Raw genomic sequence first — 27,483 nt, 5'->3', positions numbered from 1 at the left:
AGCCTGGTGCCAGCAGTGCTGAGAGGCCCGAGTCAGTCTCTTCCCAGGGGGTCATCCCTTCCTACAGGACAGCCCAGACCTTCCTGGGACCCACAGTGGCTTCAAGCAGCTGTATACCCTCAGCTGCAGGTTGGTTTATGTCGCCATCCTGCTGGGTGGCCTTCCCACCCATGCAAGGACTACCCCGGCCTCACAGGACATTAGGCCCCTCCCATCCCTGGGCCCTTGTGCTGGCACTTTACAGAATCTCCCGAGCAGTGTCTTCTGGTGTGGGTTGGGATTTCCAGGTCTGTGTGTTGCCGCTTTTTCCAGGTCAGGCCAGAGGGTTTTCCCAAGAGGTCACACCCAGGACCGGTGCTAAGACCCACAGTGGTTCCTCCATTCAGGGTGATGGAGCAGCTGCGGTGCCCAAGTGCCCTGCCTGCTCCCTAGACGCTCCGCCCTCCTCTCACTGAAACTGCTCCCTTTCTCTGCTTGTGGGTGAGGAGTCTCTGTTCTGTGGCTCAGCTGCTTATTTTCTTGGTGATGAGATGTTCTCAAGTTGGATATATTCAAGTTCATCGATTTCTGTTTCGAGGACAGCACTTCAGTGTTTTAGGAGACTTCTCCGGCCCTGAGTGGCCATAACCTTTTCGTGCACTTTATTCCCAAGGCCTTTTGGTCCTCGGGGTCTGGGAACGGATGCCCGTGTGGGGCTGGGGACTGGCTCTCCGGGGGCTTCTGCATGGCCCGCTGACCCCTGCCTCTTGCAGATCTCGGGCGCGGCACTGCCCCAGGCACCACCGACATCAAGCGGGAAGAGCAAGAGGACGAAGAGAACGTGGCGGCTGACACCGCCGAGGATGAGAAAAAGGACCTCAAGGCTCCGCGCACCCGGACCAGGTGCCGCTCTCCCCCCCTCCCACGGGCCCGCCACACACGTGCACAGGGCCTCCTGGGGGCGCACGCGCACACGCCTGGGACGCCCGCTCCCATGGCAGCGGCGGGTCCATGCCCGGCCTTGCCTCACTGTCTTCCTCTGGCCCCCGGCCCCGTAGCCCAGACGAGGACGAGGACGACCTTCTCCCCCCAGAGCAGAAGGCTGAGCGGGAGAAGGAGCGCCGGGTGGCCAATAACGCACGGGAGCGGCTGCGGGTCCGAGACATCAATGAGGCTTTTAAGGAGCTGGGGCGCATGTGCCAGCTGCACCTCAACAGTGAGAAGCCCCAGACCAAACTGCTCATCCTGCACCAGGCCGTGTCGGTCATCCTGAACCTGGAGCAGCAGGTGCGAGGTCAGTGGGGGCGCGCTCCCTCCCCTCCGCTGCCCTCGCTCGCCCCCCCTTTCCTGGAGCCCACCTCCCCTGCCTTGATCCCCTGACCTTCCATGCTATGACCTCCCCCTGCAGTGATGTCATCCCTTGCTATGAGCTCCCCCCTGCAGTGATGTCATCCCGTGACTTCCCTGCAGAGACTTCTCTGCTGCTGACATCACCCCCCCGCTGACTTTCCTTCTCCTGCAGTGACCATCCCTCCCTCAGTGACCACTTCCCTGCTGTGACCATCGCCCCCAGTGACCTTCCCCGGACAGTGACCACCCTCCCTGAAAGTGACTGTCACTGCAGTGACCACACCCCCAGTGACTATACCCTGCTGCTCATCTTGGCCTTCTGCCTGGCCTGGCCTCATTGTCCCCTCTGAGATGGGAAGAACAGACTCCAGATCCCTAGCTCTCTAGACCTGGGCACTTGGGTGCAGAATTGTGTCCCCAGACCCCGGAGAACCCCCCACCTGCTCAGCTCTTCCTTTTCACGAAGCCCAGAGCTGGGCTGGCAGCAACTAGCATCCCCTGGGTCCCACAGGCTTCTCTGTCACTCTGAGTAGGCACTCTGTGGCCATGAGAGCCCATCAGCCCCACCTGCAGGGGGGTTCACCCCCATCCCGAAGGCTGAGCGAGGATTTCAGAAAGGGACCCCCTGTGACTGTCCCCCACAGCTGCCTTCTTAACTCCCCCACCCCACCCTTGCTGCCCTGTTAACCCTTTCTTTCCTGCAGTGCTGTCGCTTGGACTGGAGCTAGGGCCCTCGCCTGTTGCCCTCTGTCCCCTCAGCTCTGAGGTTTCCACGTCTCCATTGGCGATGTGGGTGTCACACTGTGTGTGTGTGTGTCTGTCCCCGCCCCCCACGCCTGCCCCTTTGCTCTCTGCCTCCTGTGCTCCCCCTCCCCTGGCCGCCCTCCTCACCTCGCACTTGCGCCCAAGCACTGGAGCACTGGACGCCAGGGCTATGGCCCAGGCCTTTCTTCCCCCATGGCCCCTGCCCGCCAGGACCTGAGGGAAGAAAGGGGACCCAAGGCCTGACTGTCAGTTTGGTCTGCGCGCTTGTCCTGGGCTCCGGCCGCCGCCGCCACCCACAGGGGTCACTTAGGCCTGAGGGGGCAGGGTGGGCAGGTAGAATAGGGCCCCCAGACCACAAGGCAGGTGTCGAGTGAGACTGGCCCTGTGCTGGGAAACAGGCAGAGATGGCTTGTGCAGTGCACCCTGCTGCATGGCAGGGGCCTGGGCTGGGTGTGGACTCCATGGTCCCCGGGTGGTGGACTGAGCCCTTTACAGACTGGGCGGGGCTCAACACCACATCCAGCACACAGCTTTCACAGTGCAAGTACCAGGGTCCAGGGGCCTGCGGGCAGGACTCAGGGTGGCTGTCAGGCAGGCAGAGTCCAACTTGGGGAGAGACATTTCTGGGGACCCAGGGTGAGGGGTCTCAACGCTGTGAACCCCTCTTCTCAGGGGCTCCAGGCCCCTTGTGCCTGAGGTGGTCCAGCTAGGCCCAGCTCCATCATTCAGCAAACAACTGCTCTGAAGGGGAAGGTCGTCATCCCGGGAGGGGTTACGGGGCCTCCCCTGCTTCCTGGGCCATCCTGGGCACGGGGAGCAGGCAGGGGGCAAAGACTGCGCCCCAGCTCCCTGTCTACCCTGGGGTGGGGGTCGAGGCCCTGCCTGCAGCCAGGCACAGTGCGCCCCTGGAGCTTGGCCCAGGGCGTGTGCCCACACAGCCAACGGGTGCCCTCCCCACGACCCTGCCCGGGACTAATGGGGCCCCCGGTACTGTGACTCAGCAGTACGGAGGAGGTGCTATCCCTGGAGGAGAAAGACCTGAGGGACCGGGAGAGGCGCATGGCCAATAACGCGCGGGAGCGGGTGCGCGTGCGGGACATTAACGAGGCCTTCCGGGAGCTGGGGCGCATGTGCCAGCTGCACCTCAAGTCGGACAAGGCGCAGACCAAGCTGCTCATCCTGCAACAGGCCGTGCAGGTCATCCTGGGCCTGGAGCAGCAGGTGCGAGGTAGGCGCCCAGCCGCCCCGCCCCGCCCTCCCCACCGGTGGCGCTCCGCCCACTTTGCGGACCCCGCCCCCGCCCTGTCCACCGGCGCTCTGCCCGCTGCGGACCCCCGACCCCGCGGCCTTATGCGGACGGGCAGAGAAACGGAGGCGCACTTCGTCCTCGCTCCCCGGGGGACCCTCTCCCACAGTGCTCTCCCTTCCCCTCAGAGCGTAACCTGAACCCCAAAGCGGCCTGCTTGAAGCGCCGGGAAGAGGAGAAGGTATCGGGCGTGGTTGGAGACCCCCAGATGGTGCTGTCGGCTGCCCACCCCGGCCTGGGCGAGGCCCACAACCCCGCCGGGCACCTGTGACGGGAATGTCGCCCGGATAAGTGACCCCACCTCGGTCTTACCTGAGACGGTCACGCCAGACGCGAGATCCCCACCCCACGTCGCCCGAGGTCAACCTCGAGCTAGCATCGCCCTGGGCCCGGCCACCAGGTCTCCTGTCGGATGGATCCTGAAACTGCGTCTAGGCCCTGCCGCCCGGGCCTGGGCCTAAAGGAGCATTTTTGTTTTGTTTTTTGGCAATAGAACCTGAAACCAAGCAAGAAAGCAAGCCAGAAATATATACACTTTGTCAGAAAAGAAAAACAAGATGCCTTAAGTTAAACGTGAGGTCAAACATGCTGCTCATGGGAGGGAGAAGCTGTGCGGAGCCAGCAGCAAATCGTGCCTACGCCTAATCGTTTTTGTTTTTGTTTTTAAGGAAAATAAAAGGAACCTTAGTTAGGAGATTTTTTTATATATATATATAACGTAGAAGGAAATTAGAATGCCCTTTTTTTTTTAAGCTTTTTTGCATATGTTTTGTAAGCAACAAATTTTTTTGTATAAAAGTCTCTTGTCGCTATTTCTGCTGCTGTTTCTAGAAATGAGCATTGCATTTCATTATCAACCAGATTATTAAAAATTGTATTAAAAAGACCCCAGGACTTCCCTGGTGGTCCAGTGGTTAAAATTCCATGCTCCCAATTCAGGGACATAGGTTCCATCCCTGGTCTGGTAACTAAGATCCCACGTGCAGTGGAGCATGGCAAAAAAAATAAAGACCTCATGTAGACCTGAGGTCTCCCATCCTCTCTGGGAGCTGCTGGTCCTGGGGGTGGTTGCTGCCATCTTGTTCCGGTTCTAACGTGGTGGGGGGGGGCTGTTCTCTAAAATATGCTCTCTGTGAAATGGTGGGTGGGCCTCACCCTGATGGGGACCTCCCTTCCCTATCTGCTATCCCCATCCTCAGGAAGGGCGACACCCTGGTGGGGAATCTCAGTGGAGACAGGGATGATCCCCAATCAGAAGGTCAAGGTTCCTCCCCTGTAAGCAGCTCTGTCCCTCCCTCCCCGCACAGCCCCACACTGAGCCCCGAGCCTGTGGACCTCTCCAAGATAGGACTTTGTGAGAACCACCATTCCCAGGCTCAGGGCCTGCACATCTTCACCTATTTGGCCAGGGGACCTGAGCCCCTGCTTCGAACTCTAGCACAGAAACCCCCGCTCCCCAAGTGGTTGTCCTGATGTGGGGGGGGGGGTTGTACAGGGTCCCTGCCTAGAAAGGCCCGTGGTCTGCATGTCTACAACCCTGGAGGGTGGGCTGCCCTCAGGCTCTAAGTGCCAGTCCCCAAGCCTCCCCAGGTACCCTTCTCACCTGTGTTCAAGGGGGCCTATTTGACCTGAACTGCTGGGACCATCCCAGGCTTAAACTGAAAGTCCAGGATGGTCACTCTGTGTATCACCTGGGCATGGAGTCAGCCCTAGTGGGATCTCACCTGCCCTCCCTTCTTTCCTGCACAGAGGCCTTATGGACCCCCAAGCTGGCTGTGGGCACCCCACACCACCAGCATCCCAGGCATCTACCCTAAGACTCCCACCCTCATTCCCCAAGGACTGGGGGGCCTGGCCCCCAAGACTGGAATGCCCCTGTGACTGGGTATCCCATGAGAATCTTGAGGAAACCCCAAGACCAGGATGGGTGGGATATCCCAGCTTGCGGGGGTCGCCTCTGGACTCCTGGGGTTCCCCTGGGCTCTCCCCCAAGACTGAGTCACACTCCTTGGTGACCCCCCTGGTCTATGGGTCTTATCTCTTTGGGGAAGCTGCCTCAGTTTCCCTCTGCAGCTCCCTGAGGCCCACAGATTTCTGAACTCTGTATCACATATATAATTTAAGTTTTATATGTTATATATATATAAAATGAGATTAACCCAGCCCGGGGAAAAAGCCTTGAGGGAGGGGGAAGAATCACAGTTACAGGAAAATTGTGCTCTGAGTGCCTCAGGATAACTGACTTTTTTTAAAAAAAAGAAAAAGTTTTAAGTAAAATAATTTTATACAACTCAACACAGCTGGCTGGATTCTTTGGAATTTTTAATAGTGATCCTCTAAGAGTCGATTTGGCGACCTGTCCTGTACATAACAGCACTGTAGCAATAAATGACATTTTATGACAATACTTGGCTCTCCCTTGATCTTTCAGCTGTTGTGTGCTTACGGATGAAAAGGGGGTTGAGGAAGGGGTGCTGGGGTGCCTCAGCACACCCCACCAAGGATGGCACTGGGCATGCGCGCTCCAGGGATGGCGCTACTTCCGTGTGCGCGTGCATGGCTCCCAGGGCAGCTGAAACAGCTCCGTGCGGGCCTGGGGGGGCCGGGTGGGTACAGGGGGTTTCAGGTGTGGCAGTCATGCTCCCTCCTGGCCCTCCCAGGAGGGTCCCTCCTGCCTCTTACCAGCTTCCAGGGGCCCAGGGTGTGCCTTGGTTTGCAGCCACATTACCCTGATCGCCACCTCCATTTTCAGGTGGCCTCTCCCTGTGGGTCTGTGTCCTGGTACCCCTCTTACCTGCCATTGCATTAGGGCTACAAAATCTCCAGCATGACCTCATCTTAACCAATCACATCTGCAGACACCTTATTTCCACATAAGGTCCTGTTCACAGGTGGAGGGGGGTGGTGTCAAGACTTGAGCAAGTCCTCAGGAGCACAATTCCACCCTCAACCCCGGTTTGACGGGGGTGGTGAGTAAGGTCAGTAGAGTCATAGGCTGACCTGGACCTCAGTAGGTCCATGGGTAAGTACACAGGTCCAAGTTGTATGTTTTAAGTGTATATATGACCCAAACATACCTCAGTAAAGTTGTAAAAAAATTTTAAAAGAATCCAACAGATGATGGATACAATGTGGTCCCTCCACACGTGGAAGCATCACTCAGTCCTGAAAAGGGCTGAAGCCCTGACACTTGGTACTACATGGACAGACCCTGAGAACACGATGCTCAGTGAGAGAAGACACAGAAGGACACACAGGATGTGATTCCATTGATGGGAAACGTCCAGAACAGACAGATCTACAGAGAGTGGGGTCCTGGTTGTCAGGGCTGGGGGCAAGGAGAATGGGGGGATACTGATGGAGATGGGATTGCTTTTGGGGTGATAATGTTATGGAATTAGAGGTGGTGGGCACACAATCATAATATTAAAGGCCACTGAATTCTACACTTTAAAATGGTTAACTGTATGTAATGTGAATTTAACATGAGAAAAGAGCTCGGTTTCCTGAGGGTCAAACAGGGATCCTACATGGAACCCAGGGGCAGCTGGGGATGGGGGTGGGGGGGCAACCATTCTTGCTTATCCACCATCTCTCTGGTCACAGAATCCTAGTATTCTATTTTAGGGATCCTCCTCCAATTTTAGCCCACATCCTCAAATGAGAGGGGCCGGCTCTTCTGTTTCCACAACACGCTAGTAAGGACCAGCTTTGGGGCATTTTCTGAGATTATTGGGAAAGAGATGCTATCTTCCTACAAGGGCTGCTGGAATGTCAACCCAGAGGTTCTATGTCAACCAGGAGTTTCTGAGTGCCTCTGCTCAGAGACAGTTCACCAGAGAGTATAGGCAACACAGAGGAAAGTAGGAGTTGAGAGACGGAGAGAAAACATGTAATGATATTACTAGACTCCTGGATGCAGCTGAGCCTGAAGCCACCCAACATGCCTTACTTCTTTCCTCTTAATCTGATTTTTGTTTATCACTTGAAATAAAAAAGCATTCTGCCCCCTGAGCTGAAGTGCATTAAGCACAAGGAGCAACATGGCAGACCTTCAGAAACTGCTGGATCCAGGACCTGCAGCCCCAAGGCCGCTATGCCCCACGTCTGCTCATCTTTTCAGGCTTCTAATCTCTGTCTCAGATTATACAATCTTCAGGGTGGCCCCTCCATCCCACTTTTTAGGTTTTCCATCAAGGACAGAGCCTATTTCAGGTCCTCTCTGATCCCAACGTAAGAAATCCTACAGCATCTGGACAGGCAGAGAAACTATGTCCAACTCAGTAGCAAAGAGCATCCGTTGTGCCCAGACCGTGGTCTCTAACCAACCCTTTGGTCAGAGGCTAGGGGCAGGTTTGAGGCTAGAGTCTCAGGAGGTGCCCAGGGCGGATCCCAGGAGGATGAGTTGGGCTGGCCAGAAAAACTCCAAGGTGTCCAGTCCGCATTTCCAAGCATACATTCGCCGCTGGAGCCCCAGAATGACGAGGACTCACCTGTCCTGGGTCCACCAGCTAAAAGGTGGTATTCTGAATGCACACAGCGCAAGGAGCCAGGCCTCCCACTGCTGCTGGAATGAGGAATATCTCCCAAACGAAACGTGCAAACAATTTTGGACCCGCCTCCCAGCAACACACAACTTAGTGCCAGCAAACCGAGGCTAGAGGAAGCACTATCATCTGGCCAAGGTGTCACACGCAGCGAGTCCAGTGACAACGCCCAATTCCTCCAAAAGAGAGTTCAAATCGCCACCCTTCCCCTCTGTGTGACTCTGGGCGAGTCCCTTCCCCGTCAGGTCTCAGTTTCTTCAACTAAAAGTAAAGTTCTAGCACCTAACTGGGACACAAACTCACAAAACGCCGCGGATTGCAAGTTGCGCACCTTCCGGACGCTCTGACAGCCAAAGGCCGAGCCTGCTTTGCGCATCACGTGATCACAAGGCCCGGCCTCCAGGGCCCGCCCATTCCAGTCTGAGTTCTTCAGACCTTTCCCGGAAGTTAGTGTAAATATCTTGCGAATCTGCGTGTGCAGCGGCGGCGGTCTCAAGGTCCCGCTGTCAGCCCTCCCTGAAGGGGACGGGGCGGGGCCTCCCTGCGGGCCTGCGCACTGCGGCTAGCGCGCCTGCGCAGTGCGCCCAAATCGGCAGGGCCCGGGTCACCCTGAGCAGGGAAGGTGCCGCCATGCTGACCAGGTTCCTGGGCCCGCGCTACCGCCAGCTGGCCAGAAACTGGTGAGGACGTAGCCCCCGCCCCCGAGCCCCTTGTCCTTCCGGGTCCCAGATGGGGAAACTGAGGCACGGAACGGCTGCGTGGTCTCCCCGCGCACACTCGTGTGTTGGGCCCGCTCCACCTGGGGGCCGCGATGGTGCCCCTCCCCGGTCCGGGCTCAGAGCCCCCGCTCAGCTCCTGGAGCCTGGAAACTGACCCTGTGTGCTGCTCCTGGCTTTGCTTCTGCCTGATGTTGCTGTGAAGCCGACATCTCTCTCTGTCCCTGCTCCCCATGGGAGACGGGTGGAATGGGTGTGGCCCCACGTGGCAGCGGGATTGGGGAACCCACAATGTGGGGCGCTGAGAAACAGGGGCCTGTACTCGGCAGTCGTGTCCTCGAGCTCTGCCAGGGAGAGTGACAAGTGGGGACTGTCCCTGGACGGCGGCGCTGCTAGGGACCTTCGGGTGGACAGTGACAGTGGCGCTTTACACTTGGGGCAACTCAGGCCGAAAGGCGGTCCCTGGCGTCGGGTGGGACCACCTGAGACCCCTACCGCCCCTCCCCTGGGGCAGCACGAGCCTTCGGGCACCGTCTGTCTGTCCCTGTCTGCCTTGATCAGAGCAGCCACACCCTCATCCAGGGTTTCATTCAGTTGGCAGCACCCACTGAGCACCAGTGTGTTCTCTCACCTAGCACTGCATTGGGTGCCAGAGACAGCGATAAACGGAAACTTCCAGGCTGACGCTGTAGTCCCTGGACAAGAAAAAACTAAAACGGTATGATCCATGACATGAGATTGATGTAAAATATTAAAGGGGATGGGTGCAGCCTTGCACTCTACACTGGCTTCCGGAGGCCGGGAAGCAGGACTCACCGCCAGGAGGCACTGTGCGGTTGTGTCTCAGATTCGGAGCATACATGCTCACCAGCTGGGGATCCTGCACTCAGCCCCTCTCAGAGCCCTGGTGTCTTCCTTTGAAAAAGTGGAGGAGAGGTGGTGAGGGTGTAAGGAAGGCCCATGAGGGACTCTCAGCAGCACCACCTTGGGTGCCCTTTGGAGGTCAGGTTCGTTGCCACCTCCCTCTGAGCGTCCACAGGCCCCAAGGCAAGTGGCCAGGACGTTGGGGTCGACGGCAGGTGGCTCTGATTCTGTTGTTCAGTCGCTAAGTCGTGAACTCTTTGCAACCCCATGGACTGCAGGACACCCAGGCTCCTCTATTCTCCACTGCCTTCTGGTGTTTGATCAAACTCATGTCCATTGAGGTGGTGATGAAACCATCTAATCCTTGGTTGCCCCCTTCTCCTTTTGCCTTAAACTTTCCTAGCATCAGGGTCTCTTCCAATGAGTCAACTCTTCACATCAGATGGCCAGAGTCAGTCCTTCCAATGAATGTTCAGGGTTGATGTCCTTTAGAATTGACTGGTTTGATCTCCTTGCATTCCAGGGGACTCTCAAGAGTCTTCTCTAGCACCACAGTTCAAAAGCATCAATTCTTCGGCACTCAGCCTTCTTTCTGGTCTAACCTCACATCCATACATGACTACTGGAAAAACCATAGGTTTGACTATATGGACCTTTGTCAGCAAAGTGAGGGCTCTGCTTTTTAATATGCTGTCTAGGTTTGTCATAGCTTTCCTTCCAAGGATCAAGTGTCTTAATTTCATGCCTGCAGTCACCATCCACAGTGATTTTGGAACCTAAGAAAATAAAATCCCCCCCCTCCATATTATATTCATTAGGGGTGTGACTGGGTCCTGCTGACACTCAAAGGGAGGGGTATGCAAGCCAGGAGGTGGGACTGTTGGGGACGTCCTTGACCATGCCCATTGCTGGATGTAAACGTGGGATGTGGTGGTCTTGAAGCCCCTGCTTTGGCTCTGCACCCAGCGGGCTGTGTGTCTCAGGGACATGGCTTGCCCTCTCTGTGCCATGGTCTCATCGGTAAGACGGGTCCCTGACAACTCTCACCTCAGTCCATTGGCTGTCTCGGGGATGGGGCTGCGGTAAACTGCATTCGTTAATGTGCCTGCCTGCAAGTTTTTACTATCCTTATAGTTACAAGCTTGGAATTGGGCTTTTCTTTTCTTAGCAGAATTCCTCAAATAAAACCTTTAGCAGATCTTGATATGAAAGCAGATGGGAATGGCCTTGCCTCCGGGTCATCAGCAGGATGTGTCCCGCCTACACATGGGGCAGGGCCACACGTCCCTGCAAGGCGGACACCTGATGAACAGCTGCGAGGGAGGGGCGCTGAGGCCTGACCCCTGCTGTCCTTGCAGGGTCCCCACAGCAAGCATATGGGGCGCCGTAGGTGCCGTGGGGCTGGTATGGGCCACTGACTGGCGGCTGATTCTGGACTGGGTGCCCTACATCAACGGCAAGTTCAAGAAGGATGACTAAACTCACGACCTCAGGCCCCTCTGGTGAGTCTCAGCAGCAGTCAGTGGGGGTAGCCTGGGATCCCTGAGCGGCAGCGGGGCGGCAGGTGTGGGGAGCTCACGTGGACAACCCTACCTGAGGGCAGGGCCCTGCACAAGCCCCCTGCCCGGTAGTACAGAGCTACAGGATGGCAGCCTGGGTCTATGGAGTGGGCATGGCCCCTTGGGGCTCCATCCTGGAGCCTCAGCCTGCCTGGGCCTAGTCGGGGTGGAGGGATGCCCATCTCACAGATGGGAAAGCGGAGACTGGCCTCCCTGGGAGTGCTACCGCGAGCGCTGACAACCCCTTCACCGTGCTGCACACCGGATAGTCCAGAGTGTGCGTACATCCCTGTTTCAGACTCCCAGGTGGCAAGGCCAGGTCTGGGGCTAGAGCCTGGCAGCGGCGTCTGCTCACCCTGCTCTATACCCCCTCCAGGTGTCTGCTGTACTGCCTCCTGCCATCTGCATCTGGAACTGCCCAGGCTCTCTGGATGGACTCTAGGTAGTCCCTGGCACGAGTTCATTTCCTCTTTTGGTGGAAATAGCTTTCGTGTGTGGACACACACGGCATTAAACCTCACTCTGAAACCTGCCCGCCTGCACGTGCTCATGCTGGGGTGCGGTGACCTGGGGATCCCTTCAGCACCAGAACTGCACAGATCTGGGGTTCCCAGGGGCTGGCAGACATGGTTTGATCATTTCAGATGTGTGGTGGGTGATACCTGCACAGTGTTTTTATCTCTTGCTGCCTAAACACGTTACTTCGACTTGGTGGCTGAGGACAAACATTACCTCACAGTGAGAGTCTGAGAGTGATCTGTCTGAGGGGTGCTGGCTGAGGGTCCCTCACGAAGTTGCAGCAGAGGCATCAGCTTCATGGCTGGGGGTGGGGGTGGGCAGGTATTGGGGCTTCCATGAGGCCCCCTCACATGGCTCCTCCCCATGTGGGCCTCTCAGGTGTGACTTGTGCCTCCTTACTACATGGTGAGCGAGGTTGGGGGAGTTGCCTTTTACAAGCCACTCAGAAGTCTCAGGCCATCTCCTCCACATCTCGTTCAGGGGGAGACTGTGTCTTGAAGGGAGGCACCTGAGAACCCATCTGTATAGGCACAGATACAAACATGAGCAGGTGTAGGAGGATGGACTGCGTAACACCTGCCAAGTCCCGGAGGAAGCTAGAAACATCCTCTCTGTGAAAACAGCCATCTCATGACTCTGCCACCATAGAACAGAGGCCCAGCTGCCGAGGCTGCAGTGAACCTCTCCGGGTTCTGGAGGCTGCAGCCTGAGCTCGCTTCTGGAGGCCTTGTTCCTGGTTCGGCCGCCTCCTCACCACGTCCTCATGTGGCCTTTCCTTGATCTGAGAGCAGGGGAGCTCTCTGGGGACTCTTCAGACACGCTGCTTCTAGGGGATCAGGGCTGAACCCTTTTGACCTCATTTAACCTTGATGGCATTCTTGGGGGCCCATCTGCAGATGCAGCCACACTGGGGGGTTGGGGTGTCAATATACACACACATTTCATGGAGACATACTGACACATACTTTCAGTCCACATCAGCTTTACACGTTTTAACACAAGGAGTGGCGTGTGCTACATACTTTTCTGCACCAGCCTTTTTCACCTACTGTTTATTTCCTGGAGGCTAGGAACTTCAGAAGGAACCCAGCTTCATCATCAAAAAGTCTACAGATAATAGCTGCTGGAGAGGTGTGAAGAAAAGCCTCCCACACTGACGGTGGGAATGTGAACTGGCTCAGCCACGGTGGAGAACGGTTACGGAGGTCCCTTAAGAAACTAAAAGTGGAACTACCATGTGATCCTGCAGTCCCACTCCTGGGCATATATCTGGAAAATATGAAAACACTCATTTGAAAAGATGCATGGATCCCAGTGTTCATACCAGTAGTATTCACAATAGCCAAGACGTGGAAGCAACCTACACGTCCGTCAACAGATGAATGGGTAGTGTGGTCTGTATATACAATGGAATATTACTCAGCCATAAAAGGATGAAGTATTGCAGCAACATGGATGGGCCTAGAGATTTTCATACTAAGTAAAATAAACAAGACAGAGAAATACAAATCTATAATATTGCTTATATGTGGAATCTTTAAAAAATGATACAAACTTATTAAGAAATAGGCCCACAGACATCGAAAACAAACTTTATGGTTACTAAAAGAGAAAGGGCGGGAGAGAGGAATACATTAAGAGTTTGGGATTAACATACACACACTAATATATATGAAATAAACAAGGACCTACTGTATAGCACAGGGAACTATATTCAACACTTTATAATAAACCATAATGAAAAAGAATATATACGTGCATGTGTATAACTCAATCACTTTGCTATATACCTGAAACTACCACATTATAAATCAACTATACTTCAATTAAAACCCACACCGCATCCTCAGTTTTTAAATAGCTGCCTGGTACCAACATTTATTAACGAGTCTACTGCATGCACACTCAGTTGCTTGTGTGGTGTCCCACTCTGTGATCCCAGGGGCTGTAGCCCACCAGGCTCCTTGTCCGTGAGGATTTTCCAGGCAAGAATACTGGAGTGGGTTGCCATGCACTCCTCCAGGAGATCTTCCCAACCCAGGGATCAAACCTGCATCTCTTATGTCTCCTGCATTGGCAGGTGGGTTCTTTACCACTAGTGCCACCTGGGAAGCTCAACCAGTCTACTGAAGTGAAAAGTGAAAGTCGCTCGGTGTGTCCATGTACTATACAGTCCATGGAATTCTCTAGGCCAGAATACTGGAGTGGGTAGCCTTTCCCTTCTCCAGGGGATCTTTCCAACCCAGGAATCAAACCCAGGTCTCCCACATTGCAGGCAGATTCTTTACCAGCTGAGCCACAAGAGAAGCCCAAGAATACTGGAGTGGGTAGCCTATCCCTTCTCCAGAGGATTTTCCCAACCCAGGAAATCAATCCAGGATCTCCGGCATTGCAGGCGGATTCTTTACCAACTGAGCTGTGAGAGAAGAATGAGAGACATTCTGTTCCTGTCATTTGCCATTATAACTATCTGTGGAGTGATGTGATTTCAGACCTCACCTAAATCTCTGTGTTTAATAGATGTCACTTAAGTACCTATAAGTGATGGAATGTGAGACAAGTTACACTTAATTTTTTTTTAATTTTTTTTTTTAACAATTCCTAACTTGCAGGTGTGGACAGTCCCATAGGCCCCCATCAAAGCCTGAGACAAAAGGAAATGTGAACCCACCACACATGAATTTTTATGTATTTTCATCATGGTTAATAGTTTTAATGAAAATATCAGAGTTTGCTCCTGTGAAAGCCAAAAAAGTAAAATTCTAATAAATGCAGGTTTGGATTAAGTACAATACTTAGGCTAACTTTTTCAACCACTTTAATATTCTGGGAGAGGAAAATAAACCATCAAAAACTATATAAAAACACATATAAAGGGCATATCTTCTTCATTTTGTCTCAGACTTTAAAATAGCACTGTTCAATCTGTATTTAAAGTTTTGACATTTTGTATATAAACATTTCCTACAATTCAGTAACAAAAGAAAAAATCCAATTGAAAAATAGGCAAAGTCCTAAATGGATATTCCTCCAAAGATGGCCAATAAGCACATGAAAAGATGTTCAACATCACTAGTTATTAGAGAGATGAAAATCACAACCACAGTGAGGTACCACCTCACACCAGTCAGAATGGCCATCACTAGAAAAATCTACAGGTAATAAATGCTGGAGAGGATGTGAAGAAACAAGAACCCTCCTACACCGTCAGTGGGATTGTAAATTGGTGTAGCCACTATGGAAAACAGTATGGAGGTTCCTTATAAAACTAAAAATAGGGACTTCCCTAGTAGTCCAGTGGTTAGGACTGTGTTTTCACTACCAAGGGCCCAGATCTGATCCCTGGTTGGGGATCTAAAATCCCACAAGCCCATAGTGTGGCCAAAAAAAAAAGAGTTGCCATATGATCCAGTAATCCCACTCCTGGGCATATACCAAAAACTATAATTTGAAAAGATACATGCATCCCAAGTTCACAGCAGCACTATTTACAACAGCCAAGACATGGAAGCAACCTAGATGTCCATCAACAGAGGAATGGATAAAGAAGACATGATACACACACACACACACACACAAAACGGAACATTAGCCATCAAAAAGAATGAAGTAATACCACTCACAGCTACATGGATGCAACCAGAGATGAGCATAATAAACAAAGAAAGACAAATACCATATGATGTCACTTAATATGTGGAATATAAAATATGAGACAAATGAACATATCTTTGAAACAGACTCCCAAACATAGAGAACAGACTTGTGGTTGCTGAAGGGGAGAGGGAGTGGGGAGGGAAGGACTGGGAGTGCTGGGGACAAGCAGATGCAAACTATTATATATAGGATGTATAAACAACAAGATTCTACTGTATAGCAGAGAGAACTCTATTCAACATCCTGTGATAAACCATCATGGAAAAGAATATGAAAAAGAATATATCTACGTATAACTGAGTGTGCAGTATAACTACATGTAACTGTGCCGTGCAGCATAAACACAACACTATAAATCAACTATACTTCAGGAAAAAATATTGACATTTTGTTCATCATGGATTTTTTTCACTTTGAAATGTTAAAATAGTACATTAAGCACCATTAATCTTGATGTTTTTGGTGCTCACTAACTTTTCTCCCTCAGGTGAGTGCCACGCATACCTTGTATCAGCTTGTAGGAACCCTTGGCTGGGGATGTCTGTAGTTGTCATGATTGGAGGGTGCTCCTGGCATGAGTCAGGACAGGGGGGGCAGGGATGCTGCTCCATACCCTACAGCGCCTGGGACAGCCCCTCCATAGTAGGGGCTTTTCAGGCCCTCATGTGGTTTAAGTCTCCTGGTTTGATTTCTACCGTTCACCTTGTGGAGATGGGCAGGAGAGGGTATCTGCTTAGGGACTGGGCCAGTAGGCCAAGGCAAACAGAGTTCATTTCAAAGAGCCAGCACCCACCCAACAAAAGAAGAGTTGGCCAGCTCCTGTCCCTCTCATGCAGTGTTCCTGGCCTTTCCCCTCTGTATCTGCCACGAGCACCCTGGGTCAGCCACCCTCCTGGTCAGGCCTCTGGGACAGTCCCTCAAAGACAATCCCAGGGGCCTGGCTTGGGCCAAGTAGCACCCACAGGCCCACTATCAATGCTCTGGGGTCAGCTTCCCTGAGAGGCAAGAGGCTGGCGGGGCTGGTTCTTGATGTCAGACGCTGTGATCTGACACCACACACCAGTCGGTGTGACTGTCAAAGACCGAAGACTAACACTGGAAGGTGTAGAAAGATCAAAGCCTTTGTTCACTCCTGGTGGGAAACAGAAAAGGCACAGCCACAGTCGACAAGAGCCTGGCTGCTCCTCCAAAAATTAAACAAAGGGCCAGTAGGCACATGAAAAAATCGCTCAGCATGATCAATCATCAGAGAAACACCAATCAAAACCACAATGAGGTATCACCTCACAACTGTCACAATGGCTATCATCAAAAAGTCTACCAATAATAACAGATGCTGGTGAGGATGTAGAGAAAAGGGAAGTCTACTGCCTTGTTGGTAGGGATGTAAATTGGTGCGGCCACTGTGGAGAACAGCAGGGAGGTTCCTCTGAAAACTAAAGATAGTACTACCATAAGATCCAGCAATTTCACTCCTGAGTATATATCAAAAAACAAAACAAAAATAAAAATAGTAATTCAAAAATATACAAGCACCGTAGTGTTCAGAGCAGCACTATTTACTGCTCTGGCTATTTACAATAGCCTAGGCATGTAAGCAACCTAAATGTCCATTGACAGATGAATGGATAATGAAGATGTGGTATATATGGATGTCTCTGTGTGTATATCAATACAATGGAATATTACTCAGCCATAAAAAATAACAAAATTAAGTCAGATGAAGAAAGTTACTGTATGCTATCTCACATTGGAGGAATCTAAAAATACAGCAAACTAGTGAATATAACTAAAAAGCAGCAGACTCACATATATAAAGAGAGAACAAATTAGTGGTTGCCAGTGGGGGCAGGAGCAATATACCGGCGGGGGAGTGGGAGGTACAAACTGTTGGGTATAGACAGGCTCAAAGATGTACTGCACAACAAGGGGAATACAGCTGATATTTGGTAATAACTTCAAAAGCAAAGTAACCTTTGAAAATCGTATACAAATAAAAAGCTTAAAACAATGTTTTGCCCTTCTCAAAAAATTAAGAACACAGGATCACCAGGTGACCTAGTAATTCCAGCTGATGTGCACCCAAGAGAAGTAAAAGCAGGGCTGGGGGCTCCAGCGGCAGGTAGGATAACAACTTTTTCCTTTAAGTGTCTTCACCCGTGCTTCCACGGATTACAATGCACGTGTCTATATTTGCAACTACGCTTTTAAAAAGAAAAATGAAGTCACACACGCTGGGAGAAAATACAACAGTGACCAGCACTGCCCTCCCTGGAAGTCCAGGATCCTCGAGGCCTGGGTTTGGGCCTGAACTGCACACGAGCATCCAATGCTGGAAACCAGCTTTGTAACGGGATGACCGCTCGCCCATCAGGGTGCCTGCCCGGCCACCTTGCCCTTTTTTTGTGGGAGAACAGCCCAGTTACCCGCCTTGGGGAACCCAGAAGAGAAAGGGATGGTAAGTTGCACTTACCCGGGGACTTTAAATAAACAAGTGGCACCTGTCCGCCGCGATCTTTGGGGTTCCGCCCAGGCCCCGCCTCCAACCAGAGTAGGGACCGGGGGACCCAGGGCTGCACCTGCACGGAGTTGAGGGCGTGAGGACCCAGCTGGTTGCCCTCGGGGGAGCCCATACCCTTCCCACCCGCATCCTCCCATCCCCCAGGGGCCGGAAGCCCGGAAAAGCCTGACGGGAGGCCCAGCTCACTCCTGGCACTGACCACAGCTTCGGCCACTCACTTTGAAGTCTTTTCTGAAATACCTGACCTGGACCGCCCAGGCTCAGCCCTGGGGGAGCAGAGGAGGACAATGAGGAGGAATGTGAGGGGACATAAGAAGGACGGGAGATTTCCGAGGAAGGTCCTAGAGCCCACGGAAACAGAAAGCGGTGGACCAAGGAGGAGACGGAAGAAGGGGCTGGCGCCTCGGTTCTGAGGTGTCATTAAAGCCTCCGGTGGAAAAAAAAAAATAAATAAATAAAGCCTCCGGTGGGCCTTGGGTTGTGGGGGTGGGTGGTCACCTACAATGCGCCTAGACGTGGATGCCAATGACGAGACTAGGGGAGCAGCAGGATGGCAATCCAGCACTGGACTGGCATCCCGAAACACCAGAGGGACCGCGGAGGAGGTTCGGGGAAAAGACCACTCAAGCAGAGGAGTGGGGAGCTGGCCCTAAGAGGAACGCGTGGACCTCCCAAAGCGCACGCGCATAGCAGACAAGCCGCGCGCCGCCGCAGGCCCCGCCTCCATGACGCACGCTGATTGGAGCCGCCGCTAGGGGGCGGGGCCAGAGGCCGCGGTCCGGGCGGGGCCTGCGCGGCGCCTGCGCAGCACGGGGCCCCGCGCGCGGGCGGGTGGGCGGAGCGGGCCCCCCGAGCGGGGGCTGGCGAGCGCGGGGAGGGGGCCGAGAGGGCGGCAAAGCCGGCGCGCGCCCGGCTGGGGGCGGAGGGTGGGGGCCTGAGGGCCGGAACAGCCGCGGCAAGTGGCGGCGGCAGCGGCGGAGGCAGCTAAGGCGGCGGCGGCGAGCGGGGGTCCGGGCAGCAGCGGCGGCGGCAGCGGGCCGAGGACCCGGGCGCGATGGAACGGAAGAGGTGGGAGTGCCCGGCGCTCCCGCAGGGCTGGGAGAGGGAAGAAGTGCCCAGAAGGTCGGGGCTGTCGGCCGGCCACAGGGATGTCTTTTACTATAGGTGAATGAACGTGCCGGCCGGGCAGGGCCCCAACGGGCGCCTCCCAGCGGCCTCTGCGGCGGCCTGGGCGCCCGGACCCGGGCCGCGGCCTGGGCCCCGCGCGTGCGTTGTGTGTGCATGCGTGCGTGCGTGCCGGCGCGCGGCGGGCGCTTTGCCCATTGCGCGTGCGTGCCCGGCTGGGCCGATCCCGGTGCGCGTGCGTGCCCGGCGAGGCCCTGTCTCAGTGCGCTTGCGCTTCCCACGCGGCCGCATGGCCCTGGAACCGGTCCCGGGCGCGCGGAGGCCTTTGTTCGGCGGCCGCAGCGAAGCGGCCGGCTGGGCAAGGGGCACCCCGGCTCGAGCCAGATGCCGCTGGGAGGCGGGGGTGGGGGCTGGGTTGTCCCTTTGGTCCGCGTGGGGCTCTCCCGGGCCGGGCGCAGCCTGGGCGGGTGGGGAGCCAGGGTTTCCGGAAGCAGCATTGGTTCTGGGGGACCAGGGAGGGCTGCCTAGGGATGCAGGTTCCTGGCCCCTTACCAGGGATACTGGGCTCCAAACTGCGTGTCTTTTAAGATCCGCCCTTCTGTCCTTGGGCACCGTGGGTAGTGGCCCTTGCGGTCGCCAGACCGGGAACGCAGCCTTTGTGAACCCTCCATACCCAAACTGGAGGGAGACCTGCCCTTGGCCCGGGTTAGGTAGAACGGACCGACACCTCTGTGAAACAATCCTTAAGAGGCTGGAAGCCCAGCCCCAGACCGTCAACCACCTGCGGTTTGCTTTTCTGTTCCTTTTTTTTCCTGATTGGTGAAGATGCTTTGTTTCTGAGCCGGCCTTGATGGCTCCCTCCCCTTTGCTTCAGGACCCTGGCAAAAGGGAGGCAGGCAGGCAGGACACCTGCCACGTGTTGAATGCCTGCCAGGTGGTGAGGAGTGTGCAGCAGGTCCTGGGCCTTTGCTAGTCGCCTTTTGGGAGGAGTGAGGGAAGTGAGCAGGAAAGGGATGGCAGTTCGCCCGGGACAAGCTCAGGATCTCGCGTCGGAAAAGCGCTGGTGGCCCTCCAGTGTACACCGTGATTGGCTGTCGTCTTGAAAGGTCAAGCAGGAGATAGTGGGGTTATGATAAGCATCTCTTAGGGACCTGTATGTATATTCCCCTTCACTGTATCCGACTGCATGGCTGGCTCTTTAGAAAACTTGAATCCTGGTTCTGTCCTCCCAGGTGCCTGAAGTGGCCTCTGGCTAGGAACCATGTGCCCTCATGTAATTCCAAGCACACTTGTGTGCTTGCTTCTTCCTTTTAGATCCAAAGACTGAGGCAGGTCTCTGTGCCTTTAATCCATTGTTAATTTGGTAGACGCCTCTGTAACAACTGCTGGCCATTCAGCTGGGAACGAGACCTGGGTCTCCTCTCCTGGGTGACAGCTGGTGCCCCAGTCATCAAGTGCCCCCTTGCTTTCATAGTTACAGGTGATGACATACGCAGAGATGCAGGGGTCTGTGAGGGGTGAATGACGGGGTGCCTAGCCAAGCTGGGGGTGGGTCAGTGAGGGCTTGTCTGGATTGGTGGTCCAGAGCTGAGCCGGGCCTTGGAGCCAGGAGGAGTGTCCAGGCGGTGGGAGGAGCCTGTGAGGAGGCTCAGGAGCTGAACCATGGCCAGAGTGGCTGAAGGGCCCCGTACTGCCATCATCTTAGGTCTCGTCCCCACCTGCTCCCTACCTGGGAGCCTCTCAGGGCCTCCGACAGTGGCACCCCGCTCCAAGGCCCTGGTCCTGAGCACTGAGATCTGGTGGTAGGGAAAGCCTCCAGAGTGGGACTAGGCAGCTCCCATGAGAGGTGAGGGCCTGAGACAGGATCGGAGTGTGGGGTCCAGTGCCTCTCCCAGGCCTCTGGTCTGGGTGATCTGCCTGGGCCCAGGAAGTGGGAAGTCTGGGGGCTGTGATAGGAAACCATCAGTGTTCTCTGGGATATGGGTCCTTGGCCTTCTCAGCCCCCGATGTGGAGCCAAGTGCTTGGGCAGGAGCACGTGGATTTCCCTGGTACTCTTCTCGCAGAGGGAAGGCAGCTCTCAGGACATAGCAGACATAGGTGCCCTTGGATCCTAGCCTGGCCCCTAGGCACATGGACCCTCGGTGTTCTGGTCCACAGAGTGGTGGGGAGACAGTGTGTTCTTTGCAGGAGAGGTGGTGTCACCTCACATACTTGGGGAGGGCTTATACACACACACCCGCCTCCAGCTTGGCAACCGGGCCCTGAGGACTGGGAGATGAGGATGAAGCAGCTGGCTACAGCTGTGGCTGTCATTTACAGTCCAGGCAGGAAGTTGAGGACTTGGCAGTTAGCATCACTCTTTGGGGTGAGTGGAACAGAGAGGACTTTCAGAGCTCATTTTAAAGGTGGGAATACACTTAGGAAAGCAGGTGGTGCTCAGCAAGTCAGCCCCCTTCCCTGAACAGCAACCTCGGCTTGGCTGGAACCAGCTGTGTCTTGCTCTTAAGGCCTCACCAGGCATCTTGGGTCACAAGCCCCCTTATAGGCCTGGGGTTGCTGCCCACTCCTCACCCCTCCCACAGCCCTGTGTCCACGCTGGGCACTGGCTCCCACCCCCACAACACCCCAGTGCTTCCTCCAGGGGTCCCTCCATCTGGCTTCTGGTTGTCCATCTGCTCCCCGGGGCAGCAGACCGTTCTGGCCTTGTTCCGTAGAAAGGCCACTCTTGTTCTGTATGTCAGGTTTTAACAAATCTAGATTTTTTTTGTTTCATTGGATAAAATACCTCAGACATCTTTATGTCCCAATACCAGCCTGCAAAAACTATTTTTAAAAAGGATATATAGTTCATGTTTTGCACAATTCAGTTTTTAAAAGTGTCCAGATCAGCAGTTTTTAGGACATTCACACACATGGTGCAGCCATCACTACTATAGTTCTGGAACGTTCTTGTCACCCAGAAGAGACCTGATCCATTAGCTCTCCAACTGCTGGCAGCCCCCACCTACTTGGCCTCACTTTCACTATTGTGACAGCTTTACTGAGGTGGGAGACATGTGTACTGTCACGCGGTAAAGCATACAGATCACACATAGTGCAGCTATCACCATGGTCAGAGTTAGACCCTTCTGCTCTACCAGAAACAGCCCTAGACCTCAACTACCTCTGCCCCATACCCCTGCTCCCCAGCCCTAGATCTGCAGCCTGGGTTTCTGTTTCCCTGGCCTTGTGTGAGCAGGACAGCAGTGGGTGAGGGTGAGGGCTTGTCGAGGTCCTGCCTCTGCCCATGAAGCTGGAGTCAGGACGTGAACTCTGTTCACGTCAGCCAGCACAGGGAGTAAGGGAAAAGCAGATCTTCCAGAAGAGTCCCCGGCGGCCTTGGAACCCTGGGGTGGGAGGTGTGGAGGGCAGAGCTGGCATTGCCCAGCTGATACTCAGCATGGGTTCCATGCTGCCCGCTTTTGTCGCTGGTCTGCAGTACTCAGGGACACCTGGAGGGGGCAGGTGTGCGCTGGCATGAACTCAGACTAAAGGCCTTCAGGGGAGGTCTACAAAATGCAGCCCTCATCAGCCTCAGATGGAGAGTGGCAGGGACAGAGAGCAGCAAGGATGTTCTGGATGGGTGCCAGGCCTGCTGGAGGCTTCACATGTACAACTCACTAGTTCTTGGGATTTTCGTGGCTGAGTGAGGTTCCCTGGTCAGGGGACATCCAGGCCATTTCCCTTGGCCAGTGTAAGTCAGCTTCTGTGAGTGACAAGGCATCAGTGTTTTTGTAGACGTGTGTCATGGTTCCTCTTGGATACTTAGAGGTGGACTTGCTCTGTAACCATTAGAGGAACTGCTGGACTGTCTCTCAAAGTGGCTGCACCTGTCCTTGTCCCCAGTGACCAGTCCTTACTACTGGTGCAGGGTCCCATGCTGGTCACCTGCGGTGTGAGCTCTGAGAGGCGAGGCGAGGCCTGGCCTGGTCCACGGGCTGTGCAGGTTGCAGAGCTGCAGAGCCTCACAGCCAGGGCTCAGGCTTCCCAACAACATGGTCTGCTTCCAGAATGTTCCAGAAATGTCAGCCAGGCTCCCAGGGCTGGCCCCATCCTGCCATAGGCGGGGGCGTCTGTCCCTGTTCTTGGTCTTGGCATTTGCTGTGCTGGGGGAGTGGGTGCCTGGCCTCCGCTGACCCCTCTGTGTCCGCAGCCCAAGCGGGAAGAAGTTCCGAAGCAAGCCTCAGCTGGCGCGCTACCTGGGCGGCTCCATGGACTTGAGCACCTTTGACTTCCGCACAGGCAAGATGCTAATGAGCAAGGTGAACAAGGGCCGGCAGCGGGTGCGCTACGACTCCCCAAGCCAGGTCAAGGTGAGCCCGTGGGAGCTGCTGCTGGGGGCAGTTGGGGGGCGGGGAGCTCACGCCACCACCACCACCCTCCCCCCCCTCATCCTGGAGTTAGATGCGTGGCTGCTCCTTGGGGGAGACTTGGTGGCTATGGAAAAGCAGAAGGAAGATCGGGACCCGCCCGCCACCTGCCCAGGGGAGGCCCAGCTGTGGTCTGTGCTTGGGCACCAGGCACCTGGCACCTGGAATGTCTACAAGTCTCCAGTAAACAAGTGTTCAGGGACTTTGGCCCCTGCCCTGATTGCAGGACAGAGGTGGCTAAGGGCGCCAGGCCCGTGCTCTGCAGAGAACGGGACCATGAGGCAGGAGGGGGCAGGTGTGTGTCCACAGCCCCCAACCAAGCTCACCAAGGGCAGTACATCAGCCCAGGCCTGGGCATAGCATTGCCTCTGGTTCAGGGATGCTGGGGGGTCCACTGGGGACCCTGAAGCCCTGGAGCACAGCTTCCTCACTGACAAGAAGGCCCTCTGAGGACCTGCCCCATCCCATCTCCACAGGGAAAGCCTGACCTGAACACGGCCCTCCCAGTCAGGCAAACAGCATCCATCTTCAAGCAGCCAGTGACTAAGATCACCAACCATCCCAGCAACAAGGTGAAGAGTGACCCCCAGAAGGCTGTGGAGCAGCCCCGGCAGGTGAGCCCGCGCACACACCTTGATTGCTCGCGGCAGCAGGCCTGGCTCTGGGCCAGGTGGGCTCTGGAGCCCGAGCCACTCTTCAGAGCCCAGTTGGTGGGCCTGGGGCCCCCAGCACTGTGATCGGGAGCCATCGTCCTGGAGTGCAGTCCCACAGGAAGCAGTCTCCCCACCTTCCCCCCCACACACAAGGGGCCTCCTGAGCCGCCACTGTCACAAGCAGGTCAATGATGTGTCACATATGCAGTGTTGTGAACTGTTTTCCAAAAACCAAGACTTATCACATTTTCACCTGTGTTTACAAACGTCTGGTAGATAGCGGGGTGTGGGGGTGCTGGCCCGGGTCGGGAGGCCATGGCTGGCACAGGGGAGACGCTCGGGAGACCCGCAGGGCAGGGGTCCCACTGTGGGCAGTGCCCTCGGTGCCCTGTGGGCTGCAGCCCTCCGGGTAACAGGTCAGAAACCTCTGTGTGCCCCCCCCCCCCCGCCATTTAGGTCTTCACCCCTTAGACAGCCTTCCCAGGTCTCAAGGTAAAGCCTGAGGGTGCATGCTCACTGCATGCCCAGGGCCTCAGGCCCGTGGCTCAGCCCCGGTGGAGACCTGGCCTCCTGACCTCCAACCCCGGGGTGAAGGGACCACAGACCAACCAGCAGCAAGTCCGATGTCTGGGGTGTTCATCCTGCTAGAAACGGAGTTGGGGTTTCTCTGCCCTGGGGTGCAAACAGCCCCAGCAAGTGTGGGGTCAGAGGTCACACTGAGACCCCAGCCCAGCCCCTGTGTTGCCTGCTGTGGGGGCGGGTGGCCTGGGAATCCCCTCGCCTGATATGTGTCTGGTGGCAGCTCTTCTGGGAGAAGAAGCTGAGCGGCCTGAATGCCTTTGACATCGCAGAGGAGCTGGTGAAGACCATGGACCTCCCCAAGGGTCTGCAAGGTGACCTGCCACAGGGGGAGCAGGGGACAGGAGGGACAAGGCTCTGGCTCCCCCAGCCTGGGGCCAGCCAGGGTGCACTTGACCCTGGGGACGGGACAGTCACTGGTCCTGAGAAGCCTTGGGGGTCTGGTTTCCCTGCTGTCACTGCAAGGGCAGCTTGTGCTCCTGTGTCACCGCGGGCTGCCCACCCGCAGAGAGAGGTTCGGGACGAACCTGTAGAAGGGCTGAGAGGGCAAGGCTAGTGACTGTCCCCCATGCCCAGCAGGAGTGGGTCCCGGCTGCACAGATGAGACACTGCTGTCGGCCATCGCCAGTGCCCTGCACACCAGCACCACGCCCATCACCGGGCAGCTCTCAGCTGCTGTGGAGAAGAACCCGGGGGTGTGGCTCAACACAGCCCAGCCGCTCTGCAAGGCCTTTATGGTGACTGATGAGGACATCAGGTAGTTGCCCCTTCTTCCTCCTTCCCCACAGGCTGTGTGCTCCAGAGAGGCCAGGTCTCTTGGCCATGCAGTAGCTTCTCTGCTGGGCTGTGAGCCCCTCAAGGGGCCCTGGGTGGGGGGTGGGCAGGAGACTGCACGGCAGAGCAGCCGCACCTGGAGTGCTGGGGGTTGGCGAGAGGGGAGCCCCATGATAGGTGAGGACCCCGCTTAGACCACACACACACAGGCGTCACATGGAGGGAGTGGGCAGGAGGTGACAGAAGTGATAGGTCAAGACGCAACTGTGTGAGAGTCTGGGTGACGTTTAAAGCACCATTTGGAGAAATAGAGTCAGCAAGGTGGGGACCACAGGGCCCAGGTGGGACTGTGGCCTTGGTCCTGCCCGGAGGGGGCGCTCTTGGCCATCAGTGTGGGGGCACCGAGGATGGGCTGGTGATGGTAGAAAGTCTTGTCCGCGTAGAGAGGGGGCAGGCATGGAGGAGGCAGGGAGGGCCCAGGTTGACTGCGGCCCACTCGGCAAAGCTAGTCTGGGGAGGGGCAACAGCAGTTGTAGGTGGGACAGCGTGGGGCTGGGGTCTGTCTGAGACCAGGAAACCCTGGCCACTGGGTCCCTGTGTCCCCAGGAAGCAGGAAGAGCTGGTGCAGCAAGTCCGCAAGCGGCTGGAGGAGGCACTGATGGCTGACATGCTGGCCCACGTGGAGGAGCTGGCCCGGGACGGTGAGGCACCGTTGGACAGGGCGGGCGCTGATGAGGAGGACGACGAAGAGGAGGAGGAGGAGGAGCCTGACCAGGACCCGGAGATGGAGCATGTCTAGAGCAGGTGCCACCAGGCCTGGGGCCTTTTGTGCCTGTGGCGGCAGCGCTGGGCTGGCCAGGCACTCATGCCACCCAATCTGTCTCTGCAGGAGCCCCGCCTGCCAGCCCGCCCGCATGGGGCCACCTCAGACTCGGCCCTCACCCTGCCCTGGCGTGCCCCCTCCCCTGGGCCACAGGAGCTCGGCTGAAGGACAGCCCCTCGCCTGACGGACCCCCCACATCTGCTTCTCTGAAGGGCCTAGCCCGTCCGCAGGGAGGCCCCCGCTCAGGTGGTGGCTCCACGCCGCACTCAGGCCAGCCTGGTCCCCACGGCCAGTGCCCTGAGCTCCGCACACAGGACAACTGCCACCAGGCTGCCTGCAAGGCTCCCCAGGACTGGAGAAACCTGTGTGGAACAGTCTCGCCTCCGACTTGTGCCCGTGAGGGGTGATGTCCCGGGCTCCGTGTCAGCGCTCCCAGAGGCAGCGCAGGATGGCTCCCCAGGCCCACCGGCCGGGCGCAGCGCACCCGCAATAAACTCACGGTCCCGTGGGGGCCAGACGTCTCCATTGCTGCGAACCTTCTGTTGGCTGCACACAGACGGGAACTCGGGCCTCAGCACCTGAAGACCTCGCTGTCTCCCACCCGGCCTAGCCCAGTGGTCAGCACCATGGACGGAGAACTAACTGCTCACAGCTAGACTCGGGCCAGGCTCCAGGATAGCGCCACCCTCGAGCCTGGGTCTCACCAGGTGCATTTCCTGCCAGCCTGCGTGGCAGCCTCCACAGAGCAAGGCGAGCAGAGTCGTGTTGCCCCACTCCCAACAGCCGGAGGGCCTGGGCGAAGGGAGACCCTGCTGCTTGAGTTGAACCTGGCCAGCACCCTCGCCACAGCCCATCCATCAGCCTGGAGGCTTGAGCCACGGCCAGTGCGGCCTGTGAACACCAGACCTGTCCCGTGCCTGCCGCACCTGTGGTCATGACTGTCCGGAGAGGCCCGGGTCACTGCCTCTTTTGTCCGGACTCCCTGGGCTGTGGTGGCCTGCTGGCGGGGTGGTGGCGGCCTTGGGAACCTCCGGGGGCCGGGTCACACTGCCGGCTCCCTCTGAGGACACCAGCCCGGGAGGCTGGCTGACCCGGTCCTCCCAAGTTCATTCAAAGCACACAGCCTTGAGGACTGGCACTGCCCCGTGGAGGCTGCAGCACCACTGCCCAGGAAGCCGCAGGCCCCAGGAAGGCCCCTCCGCTGCAGCCCTGAGGGGAGCCAGGAGGCTGCGGGAGGCTTCTGTGGGTGGCGTCGAATAAAGCGTGGCAGGCGAGTATGGCCTAGGGCTTTGTGTCAGTCCAAATCCAGGGGTTTTGTGTCCATGTGCCGGGAGCC

At 56.1% G+C, this 27,483-nt stretch overlaps 3 protein-coding genes across 12 annotated transcripts in view; all 3 read left to right on the top strand.

The window, feature by feature from the left end:
* TCF3 (transcription factor 3) overlaps window positions 1-5,807 on the top strand; it is a 32,896-nt gene extending 27,089 nt beyond the window's left edge. For 2 of the 8 annotated variants that reach the window (XM_043912729.1, XM_043912728.1), the window contains exons 17-19: window positions 753-882; window positions 1,038-1,273; window positions 3,529-5,807. In XM_043912729.1, coding sequence (XP_043768664.1) covers window positions 753-882; window positions 1,038-1,273; window positions 3,529-3,671 — 509 coding nt within the window. In that variant the 3' untranslated portion in view covers window positions 3,672-5,807. Of the gene's footprint in view, window positions 1-752; window positions 883-1,037; window positions 1,274-3,095; window positions 3,323-3,528 lie in introns of those variants that run through there. The other 6 variants (XM_043912734.1, XM_043912731.1, XM_043912730.1 and 3 more) reach the window with 6 other exon arrangements.
* Window positions 5,808-8,470: 2,663 nt separating this feature from the next.
* LOC122700103 (cytochrome b-c1 complex subunit 10) lies at window positions 8,471-11,618 on the top strand. The gene is made up of 3 exons (XM_043912736.1): window positions 8,471-8,627; window positions 10,886-11,029; window positions 11,463-11,618. The coding sequence occupies exons 1-2, from the start codon at window positions 8,578-8,580 to the stop codon at window positions 11,004-11,006; spliced, it is 171 nt and encodes a 56-aa protein (XP_043768671.1). The 5' UTR covers window positions 8,471-8,577; the 3' UTR covers window positions 11,007-11,029; window positions 11,463-11,618.
* Window positions 11,619-18,605: 6,987 nt separating this feature from the next.
* On the top strand, window positions 18,606-27,421 carry MBD3 (methyl-CpG binding domain protein 3). 3 transcript variants are annotated; one of them, XM_043912725.1, is made up of 7 exons: window positions 18,606-18,947; window positions 23,102-23,261; window positions 23,795-23,932; window positions 24,774-24,864; window positions 25,130-25,307; window positions 25,931-26,128; window positions 26,214-27,421. In XM_043912725.1, the coding sequence occupies exons 1-6, from the start codon at window positions 18,838-18,840 to the stop codon at window positions 26,121-26,123; spliced, it is 870 nt and encodes a 289-aa protein (XP_043768660.1). In that variant the 5' UTR covers window positions 18,606-18,837; the 3' UTR covers window positions 26,124-26,128; window positions 26,214-27,421. The 3 variants fall into 3 exon arrangements, with proteins under 3 accessions (XP_043768660.1, XP_043768659.1, XP_043768662.1); XM_043912727.1 differs by having other exon boundaries at window positions 18,608-18,851; XM_043912724.1 differs by having other exon boundaries at window positions 25,931-27,421.
* Window positions 27,422-27,483: the final 62 nt, after the last annotated feature.

The sequence above is a fragment of the Cervus elaphus genome, chromosome 9, assembly GCF_910594005.1.
Source record: "Cervus elaphus chromosome 9, mCerEla1.1, whole genome shotgun sequence".
NCBI classification, from domain to species: domain Eukaryota; kingdom Metazoa; phylum Chordata; class Mammalia; order Artiodactyla; family Cervidae; genus Cervus; species Cervus elaphus.
The sequence above is the reverse complement of the archived record's forward strand: the minus strand, read 5'-3'. Positions and strand labels throughout refer to the sequence as shown.